The sequence below is a fragment of the Melanostigma gelatinosum genome (assembly GCF_949748355.1).
Source record: "Melanostigma gelatinosum genome assembly, chromosome: 9".
Lineage (NCBI taxonomy): Eukaryota > Metazoa > Chordata > Actinopteri > Perciformes > Zoarcidae > Melanostigma > Melanostigma gelatinosum.
This window is the reverse complement of record NC_136642.1, coordinates 10,392,602-10,407,437: the sequence shown is the minus strand read 5'-3', so window position 1 is coordinate 10,407,437 and position 14,836 is coordinate 10,392,602. Positions and strand designations below refer to the sequence as shown.

General features: G+C 41.1%; 4 protein-coding genes across 4 annotated transcripts; 2 read left to right on the top strand and 2 right to left on the bottom strand.

Moving 5' to 3' along the window:
- Positions 1 to 1,104: 1,104 nt before the first annotated feature.
- On the top strand, positions 1,105 to 1,816 carry LOC306782715 (S-modulin-like; the record flags this gene model as incomplete). Its single annotated transcript, XM_079276160.1, has 2 exons — positions 1,105 to 1,261; positions 1,728 to 1,816. 2 exons carry the CDS (start codon positions 1,105 to 1,107, stop codon positions 1,814 to 1,816), a joined length of 246 nt encoding a protein of 81 aa, XP_079132286.1.
- Positions 1,817 to 4,076: 2,260 nt separating this feature from the next.
- On the bottom strand, positions 4,077 to 7,728 carry LOC306782423 (germ cell-specific gene 1-like protein; the record flags this gene model as incomplete). The annotated part of the gene is made up of 6 exons (XM_079275770.1): positions 4,077 to 4,449; positions 4,568 to 4,679; positions 4,796 to 4,948; positions 5,049 to 5,096; positions 5,286 to 5,468; positions 7,533 to 7,728. The coding sequence occupies 6 exons, from the start codon at positions 7,726 to 7,728 to the stop codon at positions 4,077 to 4,079; spliced, it is 1,065 nt and encodes a 354-aa protein (XP_079131896.1).
- Positions 7,729 to 9,789: 2,061 nt separating this feature from the next.
- atg12 (ATG12 autophagy related 12 homolog) lies at positions 9,790 to 12,436 on the bottom strand. Its single transcript, XM_079275445.1, has 4 exons — positions 12,181 to 12,436; positions 11,050 to 11,186; positions 10,873 to 10,935; positions 9,790 to 9,911 (listed from the first exon to the last, which is right to left on the bottom strand). The coding sequence occupies exons 1-4, from the start codon at positions 12,278 to 12,280 to the stop codon at positions 9,852 to 9,854; spliced, it is 360 nt and encodes a 119-aa protein (XP_079131571.1). The 5' UTR covers positions 12,281 to 12,436; the 3' UTR covers positions 9,790 to 9,851.
- On the top strand, positions 12,373 to 14,666 carry isoc2 (isochorismatase domain containing 2). The gene is made up of 7 exons (XM_079275444.1): positions 12,373 to 12,500; positions 12,614 to 12,732; positions 13,095 to 13,219; positions 13,324 to 13,536; positions 13,933 to 14,003; positions 14,137 to 14,254; positions 14,525 to 14,666. Coding segments are annotated over exons 2-7 (594 nt in total). The 5' UTR covers positions 12,373 to 12,500; positions 12,614 to 12,731; the 3' UTR covers positions 14,591 to 14,666.
- Positions 14,667 to 14,836: the final 170 nt, after the last annotated feature.

Sequence of the window (14,836 nt, the reverse complement as noted above, 5' to 3'; positions counted from 1 at the left end):
GTGACTTTGCAACATGACATGTACTTTTCAACAATGAGACTGTCTTGAAATGTTGAATATGACACATGATAGATAGAGCTGTCTCTACTGTCTCTACTGTTACAGAGGGCATGTTGAAAAGTCACGTTGTTATCAGGTCGTTTCATTTGGGACATGAACAATTCAAAATCAATCACAAATTTAAAATTGAAAAAACTTAAATTGCAAACAAATATTTTGAGTCTTGAGACATTTTTTGTTGTTGCTAATTGCCAGCCCAATTAGCGAGTCTATTTGAGCCTCAAACCCCCGATAATCTCTGTGATTACAGGGTTAACTGTCAGATAATAGGCAGTCGTACTCTTAAGCAAGAGTATACTGTTGTATTGCTCTGTGTCTATAGAGGGACTGCTCATCAGCCCGAGTCTAATCCATGTTTCTTTTATTCATGAGGCTGCCACTTTTGACTGTTCACTGCATTTATGCTGATCACTGTGTAATAGTTGTTAAACATTGTTTTCAAATCATCAAAACTCAGTCAGATGGAGGTTATACAGTTTCTTATCTTCTTTTTTAAAGACAAATGACATGGCATTGTCAGTGTTTTAGACAGATCGGTTGTCTATCCAGCTGATATTGGAATGGGATTTAATTCCTGGCCAACTAGCCAACTGGCCTGATTTTGGTGCCACGGGCGGCTTGATTATTAATTTATTCACTTTTAACTTGTAGAGTCTCCATTTTAATTGTGATGCCCAAGCCCTCCAGGATTGCTCCCTTAGCTACATTTGGGAGGCAGATCAGCTGTCATGTGGGGATTGCAGGCTACATTTTACGTAAGATTTAATTGTAGGGTACTTGATTTGGTTGTATTCAGCCAAGTTTTACAGAATATACGATGACTAATGACAGTAATCAGGGACTAGACATAAGAAAAAGTGTTGGCCTGTAGCTTCTCTCGAAATGTCACGTTGTTTTGCATGCAACGCTCGATAAACCACAAAACACTAATTAACTTGAACTCACTCACTTGTCCTACAGGCTACACGCTTCTTGGCTTGCACACATTTCTCTTATGTGCTGTGTTGTGCTGTTGACTTTTCATACATCATTTGTGTGAGGGAAATGATGCAGTGTTACCACCGATCTTATACCCAACCCCCCTCTCAGGCCATATTTAAGCTGATCCCCAAGGAGGACCAGAGCACGCTACCAGGGGATGAGAACACACCCGAGAAAAGAGCCAACAAGCTGTGGTCGTACTTCGAAAAGAAAGACAACGGTAAAGGAAATAACACACGCATGTCTATACATTGTGCCCCAGCCGTACATGACAGGTCACTGTGTTGTTATCACTATGTACTTCTGTTGAGGAGAGATGAAATCAGTGTAAGCTCTTTCTACCTTTCCTCAACAGCTGCTCTTACGTCCTGTAATGAAGATTACATTTTACAGCTTTTTGGCTTTAACAATAATACGAGAAATAAATCCACCTGGGGCTCATCCCTCCAGTTACAGCATCACATGTGTCATGCAAGCTTTATTATGTATGTAGCAGCCATGCATCATGGAGCCTAAAGGGATTCCACTGCTTTGCATGCTACTGTCATCCAGACCAGCACAGCCACACAGGAGATAAGAATGGATTTCTTAAGATAAAGACGTATTATTCAACCTCGTCTTTACCCCACGCTTCTTACTTTACATCTCGTTTACTGTTTTCTCTTACTTTCTTGTTTTCCTCATAGAGCGACTGGTCGAAGGAGAGTTCATCCAAGGAGTAACTGAAAATGAGAATGCAATGCGTCTCATCCACTATGAACCAATTAAAGAATGAAGTCATCCTTACTTCGTCCACTCTCACTAGATACTTTTAAACTGTTGTTTCTTCCTCATTTCCTTCTGAGCCTCAGATGCTTCCTCCCCCCTCGTCTTTGATCCACTCAACCCCTCTGTGTAAATACTCCTTTCTGCAGCATTGGTTATGTCATATTGATGATAAATGGATATCAAATAGAGGCTAAAAGAGGCAAATTGCGGCGTAGTGTTTAAAACGTGTCTACAGATAAAAAGATTTATGGTGACTATATTGATGCAATACATATTAAATATATATATATATATAAAGAATATGTATGATAAATATTGTCCTATTGTTAATATTTTAAATGGACTGGAACTGGAAATGTCTTAATAGAGGTTGTAGCTCTTACATGATGTCTATTTACTCTACAATCAATTAAAGGTTTTCTCATGAATCTGTGCTTTGAAAATCAATTTATTTGTATTTCCCAGATCACAGTGAATTCTCCTCTGACCTGGAAACATACTGTAAAATATAATGCGAACAAAAATGGTGCTTTAGGTCTTAAGTTTTCAATTCTGTTTATCCCTTACAGCAGGGGTGTCAAACTCATTTTCACTCTGGGGCCACATCAGCATCACGGTCGCCCTCAAAGGGCCGGTTGTAAATGTAAGACGGTGTAAATGTAACTACGGTACTCCTAACATAGTTAGTTTAGTTTCCCGGGATATCTGTGACTTCCACAACACGTACTTCCAGTTGTGTGATTTCTCCTCCGCCATTGTTTCCTGTTGCTGGTGCAAAATGCATTCTGGGATATTTGGTCCCAAGTACAGACAAGTCACCTCCGATGCATCCCGGGTAAAATGGGCAGAGCGAGCCACATCCGGGCATTAGGGCCGTGCTTGGCTCGATGTGAACTTTGAATTGGAACAGTACTTGGGCTGAGACTGATGACGTTTCAGTACAGAGAAGTACGCATGTTGAGAAACTTGTTGGAAATCCTCTTTATGGGCTGTTGCATCTCCTGTCCACCTGTTGTGATAGTTTTAATGTCGGCACACAGACAACATGCCATCTCATCACTTCGACTTTCTATCTCATAATTTCGACCATGGGGATATTTTTATTTTCACATCTAACTTTAAATTTTTGTAAAAAAAAAAAAAAAAAAAAATATTTTTTTTTTTTTTTTGCTGGCGGATTCGTGGGCCACATAAAATGACGTGGTGGGCCGGGTCCGGCCCGCGGGCCGTATGTTTGACACCCCTGCCTTACAGTAAAGTATCCCACACGTAAAGCCAACAAACATTTAAGGTGGATTGTGGTACACCTTTTTGAAAATGTTGCCTGTATAATTTTACGTTAAACACAATAAATACCTGAATGTGAAATCCAGTTTAAAACAATTATTTCCCTGAAATTTTTCATGGTGCAGATTGTTAGTGTGTGTGTGTGTGCGTGTGTGTGTGTGTGTGTGTGTGTGTGTGTGCGGCCTGTCGGTGTGCGTGTCTGTGTTTCTTTCCAACTTTCAGTCTGACCCCCCACAACCCGCTCCCCCCTCCAGCCCTCCATCCCTTCACATGCTTTCCATCTCTCCTCACTCTATTCCCCCTTCTTTCCATCCAACTCGGGATTACTGGTTTACACATAATCTTCTGTTCAACATCAGAGAGCAGGCTTTTCAAAATCTCTGTCATCTTTCTTTCACTGTGTGCGTATGGTATGGGTTCGTCCGTGCATCTGCAGAGAGACTGTGTTTGTATGCATCAAAAGTTGGTCACAAGCGAGAGAGGAGATTGAAAAAGAAAGCATGTCGCCACTCGCATTAATGAGAATATATTGTGTATTTACTCTAAAGGACAGGCTGATCCGTTAAGGTTTTCAACAGGAGAAGAAACATCGACCCTGTCTAAGCAGTGAAATGATCGTTGTCCTTATACATTGCATGGTGATATATAAACAATACAATGATTTAAACATGTATATGCCTTTACATATTGAGACACACGTTTACTTTCCTAGCATGAGGCACTGAGAAATACCCAGAAAACACGCAGTCTTGCATGTCAGTGTGACGTATTTATATACTATAGTCTTTGCAGTTTGATATGCATTGATTTGACCGGCCTTCAACCACAAATTAATATTTCCCAACTTCACTGAAAGTCATAGTGAAAGAAAAGAAAAACAGGATCTATTTGCTCACGTTGATCCGTCTTCAGCACGGTGACAGCATCTTTCCTTTTTCAGTTTTTCAGGCCTTTTAAGTTGATGGATATAAAACAATCCCCTAACAAGGTGAATCAACTCGGTCCATGGCATCATCCATCTCATCCATCTCTCTCGCACAGTCTTCACACCCCTCTGGGCCACAGCCTCCGACCAAAACCAGCGTTGGTACCTCCCCATTTCCCACTCCCACCACACTGCCATTCGGGGCCCACGCTACGTCGATCATGCCGCCTGGACACTGCAACAGGCCGCTGACAGAGTAGAGCCCGCCTCCTGGAACGACCTCGTCATAGGACGGAGCGTGAGTGGCGGCTCTTGCTTCCTCCAAACAGAGCCTCTGTTTGCGATGGAGCTCGATGATGGTCTTTGTGTAGGAGTTGAGTGTGACCACAGCCGCCCCCATACAGCAACTGAAGGACACCCAGGCAAGGCTGGGAACAGGGGGAGATTTAGCATAATTAAAGAGAGAAGACAAACATGTAAATAACAAGTACGCACATGCTTTAACAATACAGGCTTGTATGTTGTCCTAAAAGAGAGGCCACCTACGCAAAAGACCAGCCGTAGTCCCAGGACTGAGGCCTCCAGTCTTTGGGGCCCACAATGACTGTCATCTGAAACACTGTGGTGAACATCATATGGGCCACCATCCCAAGAAGACCTATAACAAACCAGACAGAAAAAAGAAAGATGGCCATGTGAATAAGGAACTATATATGGAGGAGGTTGTTGTTAGTTGACGAAAATGTAAAAATGTAAGGATCCACTGTGCCTTACCTGATAACACAGTACAGATAGCTGCATAGGCATTCATTTTTAGCGAGTGCATCTCTTTTTTGGAACACAAGACTTCCAGCCACATCAGTAAGAAGCCCATCCCCAGCAGGCCGATGTACGTAAACTCTGCAATAACTGAGAGCCAGAGCACACCTGCAACATTGAAAATAGAAACAAAATTGACACACAATTCCATATACATTTTGTTTTAATAATTTCACGTTCTTTATATATCGGCTGATACACAACTCACCTTGTGTTTCTCCAGATGTTAACTCGATAAAGCTTCGACACTTCTCCCCTGCCAACCAAATTCATAGACATGAACAAAATGGAGACAGAAGAAATTGCATTTTTGCATTTAAGAACAAATGCAAAGATTTGGCGGAGAACTGAGACTGAAAAGAAACTATGAAAACCTAAAAAAACTACAAGAGTATAGAGAGTACAACTAATAACGTGTGATTGGACGTGTGCTTCGTGGCCTCACCATCGCTGTGTTTCTCGCAGCTTTCCCAGAAACCAGTGTGGAAGTATCGAAAAGCAAAATTGTCTTCTCCCGTCTCCCAGATGTACTGAACTGCGTTGGCCAGCTGCCTCTGTCTGATCTTGGCCAGCTCGTCCCTCCTGGCTGGAGACAGTGTGCGGTTGAAGCGGTTCTGGGTAGGACTCTCTGTGTGACCGCACAAAAGGATGACAATGAGAAGAGCATCTTCGGTACATTTTTCTACTTGCTTATTCCAATTATGGATAATGAGTTGGTGGCAGGAGTAGAACCAAACATGCGCTGGGTGGACCAATTCTTCACAGCAAACCAATCCAGACCTGCACTCGCGATATCATGCAAACATTAAACAAACTCAGGACCCTTTGCCTATCAGGTACCAGCATTAACAACTCATTCAACAGTACATGTAAGAGATCCACAAACACTGAAGTGCACACTGAACACATGTACATCATGTGTAGAAGCAGAAGGGAGACTTAAATGCACCACTGTAAAGGTAGATCTTTTTGTACAAGTAAACAAAGTACATGTAGTTATGAAAGATGATTCCTTCCTTAATCCCATTGTGGATCAAGCCTATCTGTTGAGAAAATAAAAACCAAGCAGCAGGCAGTGCGCTCACCCCCCATGGACGAATAAACCTTTGGGATCTACCCTCACACCCTGCAGATTAATACTAAACCATCATTAAATTCACTGCGGGACTAAGGTATGTTGAAAAAGAGATTATTAAAAAACATCAAACCAAGGACAATCAGTTTGTCACATGGGGAGAAGCCAGTGGGTTTATCCACTCAGATTAGTTTGAGGTATTGGTTGTTGTGCAGTGGCACAGTGCAACGAACAAGAAATCCAATCGTGGTGTAATCAGGTTCAACGGTCACGGCCAAAATGTTGGTAAAGTCAAAGTCAGAAAGCTGAAATTTATACCCTCGACACATTTTGGAAGATTTGAGAGGCGATACACAATGACAAACTGACCTCATGACACTCAAACAAAGATGTGACATAATGTGTGAACACTTAAGACATTCAACACGGGAGACATTCATTCACAGACGCCTCAACAAGCATTGTGGAGACTGAGCTCATTCTTGACCTTGGGAATAGTACTGTGTTTAGATTACGACATTAATCTTAATTTAAAGTCAACTTTCTATCTTTTTTTTTTCCATTTCAAAGATATATTAATCACATCTCAGAGTTTGGTCATTGTACTTGATCTGCTGCACTAAGGTAGAGTCTGCTTATGAAGGCCTAGCAGTTGAAAGCTCCAGAGAAGCCTGTAAATATACCTTGAGACAGGATTGATTTGACAAATTACGGTGATTGTGCAAGACATACATAAATGATGCAACTGTCTGATTATCATTGGAGCAGGATAAAGCATCATCCGTACACGTCTGAAGCAGAGCCACCTGTGACGATGGCGGGTGGTACCTGGTCAGAAACAACATTTCAACATTCAAGTTATGCCTGACGATCGCAAAAGCCTAACGCCAGGAAAACAAATGAATCCATGAACTCATGCTGTTCACAACAAAGTGTGACATGTTGTGAACGTGTTGCAACAGACATCAGGATGAGTCACCAGGAAACTTTTTGTAGTTTAGTATTGTCGCCTTTTGCTTTGGGCCAGCTCAAAGCTTCATACTCTGAAATACTTCTACTAACCAGTGTGGAACATAGCAAAGTACATTTACTCTGTAGTACTGCACATCAAAGAAATCTACATTTTATTTATACTTCTACTTCACCACTTGTTGTACTTTATATTCCACTAAATGTATTTGACAGCTGTACTCACTAACTACTTTGCAGAATAACGTTTGACATAAAGAAAACATACGAACAACCGACATTAAAAGGGTCTGAATACTTCCTCATGAATGAATGCAACATTGTTGTTTATGAGATGCTAAATCTGTGTATGTACACGAATAATCCTCTGAAGTGTTTTTGCTCAAGAAAGTTTAGCTTAACAGTCAGTGCACATCTCCACCTTGTCTGCTGAATGATCTGTTGAGACTCAAAAAATTGTCAAAATCAGGGGGGAGCAGCATCAAGCTCCTCAAAAAGTGGATATTAAAATAAACAAATGCAAACATGCACACATTTACCAGTACAAATAGAACATCAATCCAAGTTACATTACACTTGAAAGAAACAATAAAGCATAATAAAGCTGCACAAGTGATGTGGAGAGCTAAAAGACAACGGGACATCTACCTGTGGTGTAAGGCTCGCTGTTGTTCTGACCACAGTTCTTCATTTTGATGGGCGACAGGCAGAGTGGCTTCACCACCTTGTGGGTGCCCTCACACCAGTAAGAGGTGCAGAGAGCCAGGATGGAGAGGGCCAGAGCCAGAGTGGTCAAGGTCAGGGAGAGCAGGGAGCGAGATCGACGGGACATACCCTCCAGCATGGCCACACAGGAGAAGAGGGAGGCAGGGGGGGGGGGGGGGGATGGATAAGAAGCTCTACAGTTGATTCACGTGGGAAAGGGCAGATGGAACAAAGAAAATTAACAAGAAGGGATTTAAGAGGACGGTGGTTCACTCTAGCAGAAATGCAAGGACATAACAGAATGCTGGCCAGACAGCGTTAATGTGATGTCCTGCTGTTGGTCCTTGTGGTGAATGATTGTGGCCATACATCCCCTGGCTTCGGCACGTGTAGACCCTTTTCCGTGTGCACTTAATAGATCAGTGTGACTGTACCAAAAAAACGTCAAAAAAGACTACGTAGTATGTTTTAAAGAGGCGATAGTGGACATCTTTAAACCCAATCCATCACCTGGCAAAAAAAGTACCTTTAAATTGTTGAACAGAGCACATAAAGGCTAAAACCAGGGTGTCCATATGGTGACAGCTTCGTTGAATATCAGTGAGCCATAAAAGTGTCTGAGGACACATACGTCCTCCAGACGGGCTATGTAAGAGCAAGTAAAGTGTGCTATCCTGTGACCCCGGCTAATATCTTCCTGCTTCCTGATCATTAACTCACTCAGGCCTGACCCTGCCGCTCATCATCAACTCCACTGCTGGACCCTGAGTCAGTGGAAGACAAGGCGGAGGGGAGTAAAAACAAGAGATTACTTTTTTATTTGATGAAATTATGGATAAACCAGTTTTAAATGAATTTTTCTGCAAGTAATCCCTGATAATCTTAATCTGTTTGTGTTCGGTGTGTTTTAGTGTGAAGTGCATTCTGACCATGTCTGCTGTCTCTCTCTCTCTCATGCAATGTCTCCCCATCAGACCACAGGCGCTGAAATACAACAGAGCATTATTTAAACCAACTGAATTTAGCACAATGCCCGATCGACCAAAAATAATGCTGACAATAAACACATTGAGTAGCAATTTTGGAATAAATTTGAGATTATTGTGGCTACATGTTGACAAAAGATTACAATCTGTACAAATACGTATGTTTCTGTACATAGATACAAAATACTATTGTAACAAGTGATTGATTGTTTAGTCTCTTTATGTGAGAAAAGAGTGAATAATGCCCATAATAACAATGTGAAATCTTAATATTAACTGTTTTATCTGAACATCAATGCATAACACAAAGCTACTCTGTTAACATCATGAATAACAAGGAAAAGCATCAAATTCTCACATTAGAGAAGCTGTGTATAAAAAATGACTGAAATTATTACATTTCTATTGACTGATAATCTTTTCAGCTCTAGTTATCTTGAAAAGAATCAGTGACAAGTACCTACCTACGATATGTTTCTTGTCCCTTGTACCACTTCAGGTCAAACATGAGGTTGCCGTCACAGAAAAACACTTTCACGTCTTGCAGTCCTCAGTTATTGTACAAGAGCGCTTAAAAAGCTCCTTAAGAACTTGGTTTTATTTGCTCCATCTTGAACCGATTCTCCGTGTCACTAACCTCTTCATCTTTACCCTCTGCATCTGTCGCTAGTATTCCTCCTCCAGGAGTGGCCCTTTACCTCTCCAACTGCACTCATCTCTTTAATCCTCCTGGCAATAGTTGGAGACGGAGATGCAAGACGGATGGAGCGACTGAGCGTCTGTCTCGTCGCCACTCTACTCTCATTTCTGTCTTTCTTTGGAATTTATGTCACAAACCCATCCTGAATCATGTAATCCCTCTAAGTCCATCTGTTACTGTAGTGCCCCCTCTCTTCCTGCGTCTGTCCCTTTTCGCAACCTCCCAAAAACCTTTAACACCACTCTGAGCTCGATGCAAATGTAACTGTCACTAGGTGCTCGATTATTAAACTAGAAGAGTGAATAAGTGTTTGAACCAACGTATCCATAGGATTGAGCATTTCCTTTCTTTCCTCCTATTGAGCACCAGCGCTGTGCAAAGCCAAAGTTAAGTGTATTTACTTGGGTGCCAAATGTGATTCCTTAAAAAAAATAAAGAGTAGAAAGAGCTTTATATAGTTACAATCATTTATTTACAATATGTATGTACAGAAAAACTTAAAGAAAGAAAGAAGCAAAAAGGACATTGTGTGCATGTTTGGAGGATGAATTGAAGAAAGAGGGAGGTGAAGGCAGTTTAACCCCAGGCTTGAGATTTACAGTAATGTAGAATCAGCTTTCCATCACTGCCAAAACACTGAAAAAGAGAAGAAAAATACATTACGGTGAATGTTTAATAAAAAAGTACACAGTACAAGTACAGTACAGTTCCAAAAAGACTGTGAAAAAAAATAATGTTAACTGTTTAATTAAATTTGATATCATTGACCGGTCGAGCAGAGAGAACGGACGTCTCTTCTGTGAATTCTGGACTTTGAGGTCTTTGCTGTTAATTTAATCAGTGGTTAAGGATTTTGGCATTTCTTACATGGAGGATCCCTCTCATTGCCCCCTCTGCTGGTCAAAGCTCCACATGACCATTTCACTTCTATGGGCTGAGCCCCAAAGGCTCGACAATTACGGCTACTATTCTAATATTTCATTTAGGGCTAAGAGACTATGCAAGTATGATAAAAATATTACGTTATACTGTGGTTAAGTCTTCTAAGTATCACTACATTATCTGTTAGAGCCTGTATATGTATGTCTCCGATAAAAGGTAATATTTACAGAATGTTTACATTATTGAAAAGTTGTCATTGGTAAACACTAATCATCGGTAATCCCTTACTGAATAAAACAGACAATATTTAAATATTTGGTGTTGATAAATACACGTTGTGTGGATTTTATGACATGGTTAAAGTTTGTGTGTACGGTCCAGTTACAAGCTTTGTCTGCGATTTCAAACACATTTAATGGTCTTCATCAGTGAATTGAACTGAAATCGAGCATTTGTTTGTTGCGGTTGATTGAAAGCTCAGATAAAGCCAGTGAGTGGACTTTATAGTCGAGTTATTTTGTTACACATCCTGTTCCAAAGGTCAAGAATGGATATCTATGCTCATGTTTTAAGTGGATTGAAAAACAAAGAAGACAAAAGTGACTCATGTTTATCTGCTGTTGGTTTCTCATTTAAATCGTCATTGCTCAATGGTTGTATGTCTGGAAACACACTCCAGTCACAGGGCATTCAAACCTGTGTTACATGTACTCACATCAAAGAGGACCCCTACGTCTTGATCCGGTGAGGGGGCGAAGGACTGGTTAACATAAATGAACTGGAAGAAAAGAAGCAGATACAGATATATGTCAATAATTAAAAGACCTGAAGCACGTTTTCAAAGCCTCTGTCCAAGACATGATTTTGGAAAGTGTACAAACTACATTCTTACCAGTTGTTCACTGCCGTCAAGCTTGAGGAAACGAGAGATGAACTGAGACAGGGACTGTACCGTCCTCCCCCTGTCCATGGTCCACTTCTTTGTTTTCATTATAGGAGTGTCTCCTACTGCCTTTAGCAGCACATCAACTATAAACAAAATGAAGAAAATGAAAAGTGAAAGTGCTGCCAGCACTATTCAGACTGGTCCGGGCAAATCCAAAACATCAACTGTTCAGGAGGAATTCTAGAGAAGTTGAATCCAGTGACTCATAACCACTATTGCACAATGGAAAAACTAAAACTGATGTGATGATGATGTGCTTCCAATCAAGAATTAGAGAAACTGCATAATGACATGCCTTTATAACGGGCCGATGCAATAAGGACTATAAAAATGAGCACATCCTTTGGGTGTTTAAACAATTTGTTATGAAGCCTACAGTTATTTTGTGTGAAATATTCCCTTTTAGTCACTTCTGATGTTTATTTCAATTGTCTTAATTTCCTTTTGCTTTCCTGTTTGGTACAATTGTGATTTACATTCTCCATGTATACTTACATTAAACCCTTCTACTTGTTGTAAGTATAAGCTTTGAGATTCACTGTTGACAGAACACTTGGCTTTATTACCTGCATCAGACCTTTTATGTCTAGACTTCACCTTTTACTTTAAATATAAATCGTATGACCAAGTAATATCAAAAGATCATAGTTAGAAGTTTGGCCATTTAGCAGTTTAACAGTTTTAAGCTAACCGGAGTTTGTTAGCTTAGCTTTAATACATTATTGTTTTGTACAAGATGTGTAGTTTGCTATTGACAATAACGTAAAATATATATTTGATGCATTATGAAAATAAATAGCCTCTCTGAAAAGAACGTATCCTATAAGAGCAAAAAGATGTTGCCTTGATAAATATTAGCATTAGCTTTAGCCATTTCCCAAACCGGCAGTAGTGTTAAAAGCTAAATGTTGATTGGTTAAACAGAAAAGAAGACGAGTTCCTATTGGCCTAAATCTCCGTCGATCATTTATCACGTCATACACCCGGAAATGCTGCCTCTCGCACTATCAACAATACTCGTAAACAGATGGTTGTTGTTCGCTTATGGAGTAGATTTTTTGAATACATTACACTTACTTTTTTTCTTATCATCGTTTGTCGTCGAGTCGTCTGACGGCGGTTGTGACTCCTCTTTTTGCGTTTCTATTGGGGACTCTGCGTTGTCAGACATCTTCATGTGACTACTTTAGGTTACTTCATGGTTCCTGCCCACCTGAGCTAGCAAAACGATTCGCGGTGAACAGTAGCTGCTATTGGTTCACAGTAACGTCAATCACACATACGAGTAATTCTATTGGTCAATACTCTTCCGTGAAGGGTTGTTGAAGTTGTGCGTGCTCCTAGCTACATGCTAGAGTAGTGATTGTTTTTCATTTGGACACATATTTCTTGATAACGTAAGTGTTCCATGTGGTTGATATTGTGCCGCTTTTGTGTTATATTGAATGCATTATTTTACTTGACAGTAAATAGTTAACGTCACATTTTCTGTTGGTTTCTAATTACACAGGAGGCGTCACCTGGGACGTTGTACTTTAACCTGACAGTACTTTAACCGGACTTCACGGTCCTGTTGAACCGGTCACCCACTCTCGCTCTCCTCACAATCGGACCATTCAGACAACAACAGTAAGTTAAACAATGTATATTGACGTTCGCTTAAATAACAAAATGACCTAGGATCGCAGTCATCACCATGTTGCATCTCATCGTTATGAAGACAATGCAACACAATGGAGGAACTATTTCGTACAAGGAAGATAACCTCTTTCCTTCTTTAGTAGACACAAATTGCACCAATACACATTAGAAGTTCCGAATAAAGCTCAAAAGTAGCCACCACATTGAAAACATGACATTCAATGCTTATTTCTTCAGGTGTTATTGTTAAAAGCTTCAGATCTATTTTAATACAATCCCTAACACCTCTGGAATCGTCCCTTAAAGTATGTGAACACATTTTTCTCTTTTCTGTGACCTTGCTCCTGCAGTGGCACGGGTAGGCCGGCTCTCCACCAAGGATTCAGTGCTGTTGCTGTGTGACATGCAAGAGAAGTTCAGACCCAACATCTTCCAGTTCACCAACATCGTCAGCAATGCGTCCAGATTGCTCCAGGTTGGAAACACTGCATCATACCGCTGTCTCAGTGTCTTATCAGTCACAGCCTCAGACATTAGTTCTTTAAGTATTCCTCATTTCTCCCACGTTTTTCCTCACAGGCCAGTCGCGTTCTGGGCATCCCCTCCATTTTGACAGAGCAGTACCCTAAAGGCTTGGGTCCCACAGTACCTGAGCTGGGAGCAGAAGACCTGACCGCTCATGCTAAAACTTCCTTCACCATGATGATAGAGGCGGTGGAGGCGGAGCTGCAGGCCCTGGGGAACCCCAAGCAGGCCATACTGTGTGGAATAGAGGCACACGCCTGTATTGCAGTAAGATCACATCATTGCAGCGTCAACATCAAAACACAACATAAAGACAACTGGGGAGCTTACTTCCAGTGATGAATGCATTGATGTTCAGTCATGTTGATCCTCTACTCAGTATGTGCTTTTGTTGACATCAACATTGTTGTTTTTTTATGTCACTGGGCCCAAGAAATGAAAGACTTACTGACACAGCCTCCAACACAATTTACAAGATAGCTTAAAGTGCATCTGATTGTGTATGTTTGTTGTATATTTATGCTAAAAAATACTAGTTTTTACAGTTCAAAATTACCAAAACACTTATGTGACAGATGATAAAGTTATTAAGTAATGTATTTATGTGCCACAGAGCTTCAGTTAATGAATGAAAGAATTGTGCTTCTTGTCTTGTCTCCGCAGTGCACAGCATATGACCTGCTTGAAAAGGGAATAGAGGTTCATATTGTGGCTGATGCTGTCTCAGCCAGAAGGTATCTTGTAGTTTGTTTTATCTGCTACACAGCATCATTATCACCAGCATTGAATATACAGTATATGTGTTCTTGTGTGTGTCTGGGAACTGCACAGGTGTGTGCTTGACTACTTTGGTGTCTCCCTCCACAGCCAGACGGACCGTTTGTTTGCTCTGTCTCGACTGAAGCAGAGCGGAGCTTACCTCACCACCACAGAGGCTGTTCTGCTGCAGCTGGTTCAAGACGCCAGACACCCCAACTTCAAGGAGGTGCTTACTACAGCTGCACTCTTGAGTTACTTTTGTTTGTTTAGACGCGTTTAGTCCTGCAGTACACCCTCCGACTGCTGTCAAAAACACACAGCCTATATACTTTATTACTGTCGACAGGTGACCTTTCTGGTTTGAGGTGACACTTCATACTGCAGTGCTGAAACCCAAAGTTGACACTTCCTTCAGTTGTAAAGCCGCCATCTTGCCTTCTGATAATGCTGCCAGCACAAGTTATGAAAGTGACAATCATATATTCTTTATCAACAGATCCAGAAGCTTTTGGCCCACCCGTCCCCCGACACCGGCCTCCTCTCCTTCTTCAGCGCTCTGTAGGCAGATCATCACCAACTGTCATTCTGTCCCAGATATACTGTACAGAATTTCACTGCTTCAATAAAGTGACGCTGCTATAAATCTGTACCGTTTCTGTGTTCATGTTTCTGACTCAAATGTGCCTTGTGCCTTGTTTGATAGTGTGAGGGTGTCCAGGGTCAAAACGTACAGGTTGTGCCTGTTTATTGATATCCTGGCGAGCACACAGCTGCAGGAACTTCTACTTCAAGCTGTGAGCAGCTGAAG

What these genes read in the sequence shown, in the direction of transcription:
- isoc2 (XM_079275444.1), top strand. An exon ending in ATGCGTCCAGATTGCTCCAG is followed by an intron (nt 13,220 to 13,323) that starts GTTGGAAACACT and finishes TTTTCCTCACAG; the next exon opens with GCCAGTCGCGTTCTGGGCAT. An exon ending in GATGCTGTCTCAGCCAGAAG is followed by an intron (nt 14,004 to 14,136) that starts GTATCTTGTAGT and finishes CTCCCTCCACAG; the next exon opens with CCAGACGGACCGTTTGTTTG.
- atg12 (XM_079275445.1), bottom strand. Translation starts at nt 12,280, where the DNA reads ATGAAGATGTCTGACAACGCAGAGTCCCCAATAGAAACGCAAAAAGAG. An exon ending in TTGACGGCAGTGAACAACTG is followed by an intron (nt 10,936 to 11,049) that starts GTAAGAATGTAG and finishes CTTTTCTTCCAG; the next exon opens with TTCATTTATGTTAACCAGTC. An exon ending in ACGTAGGGGTCCTCTTTGAT is followed by an intron (nt 9,912 to 10,872) that starts GTGAGTACATGT and finishes TCTCTTTTTCAG; the next exon opens with TGTTTTGGCAGTGATGGAAA.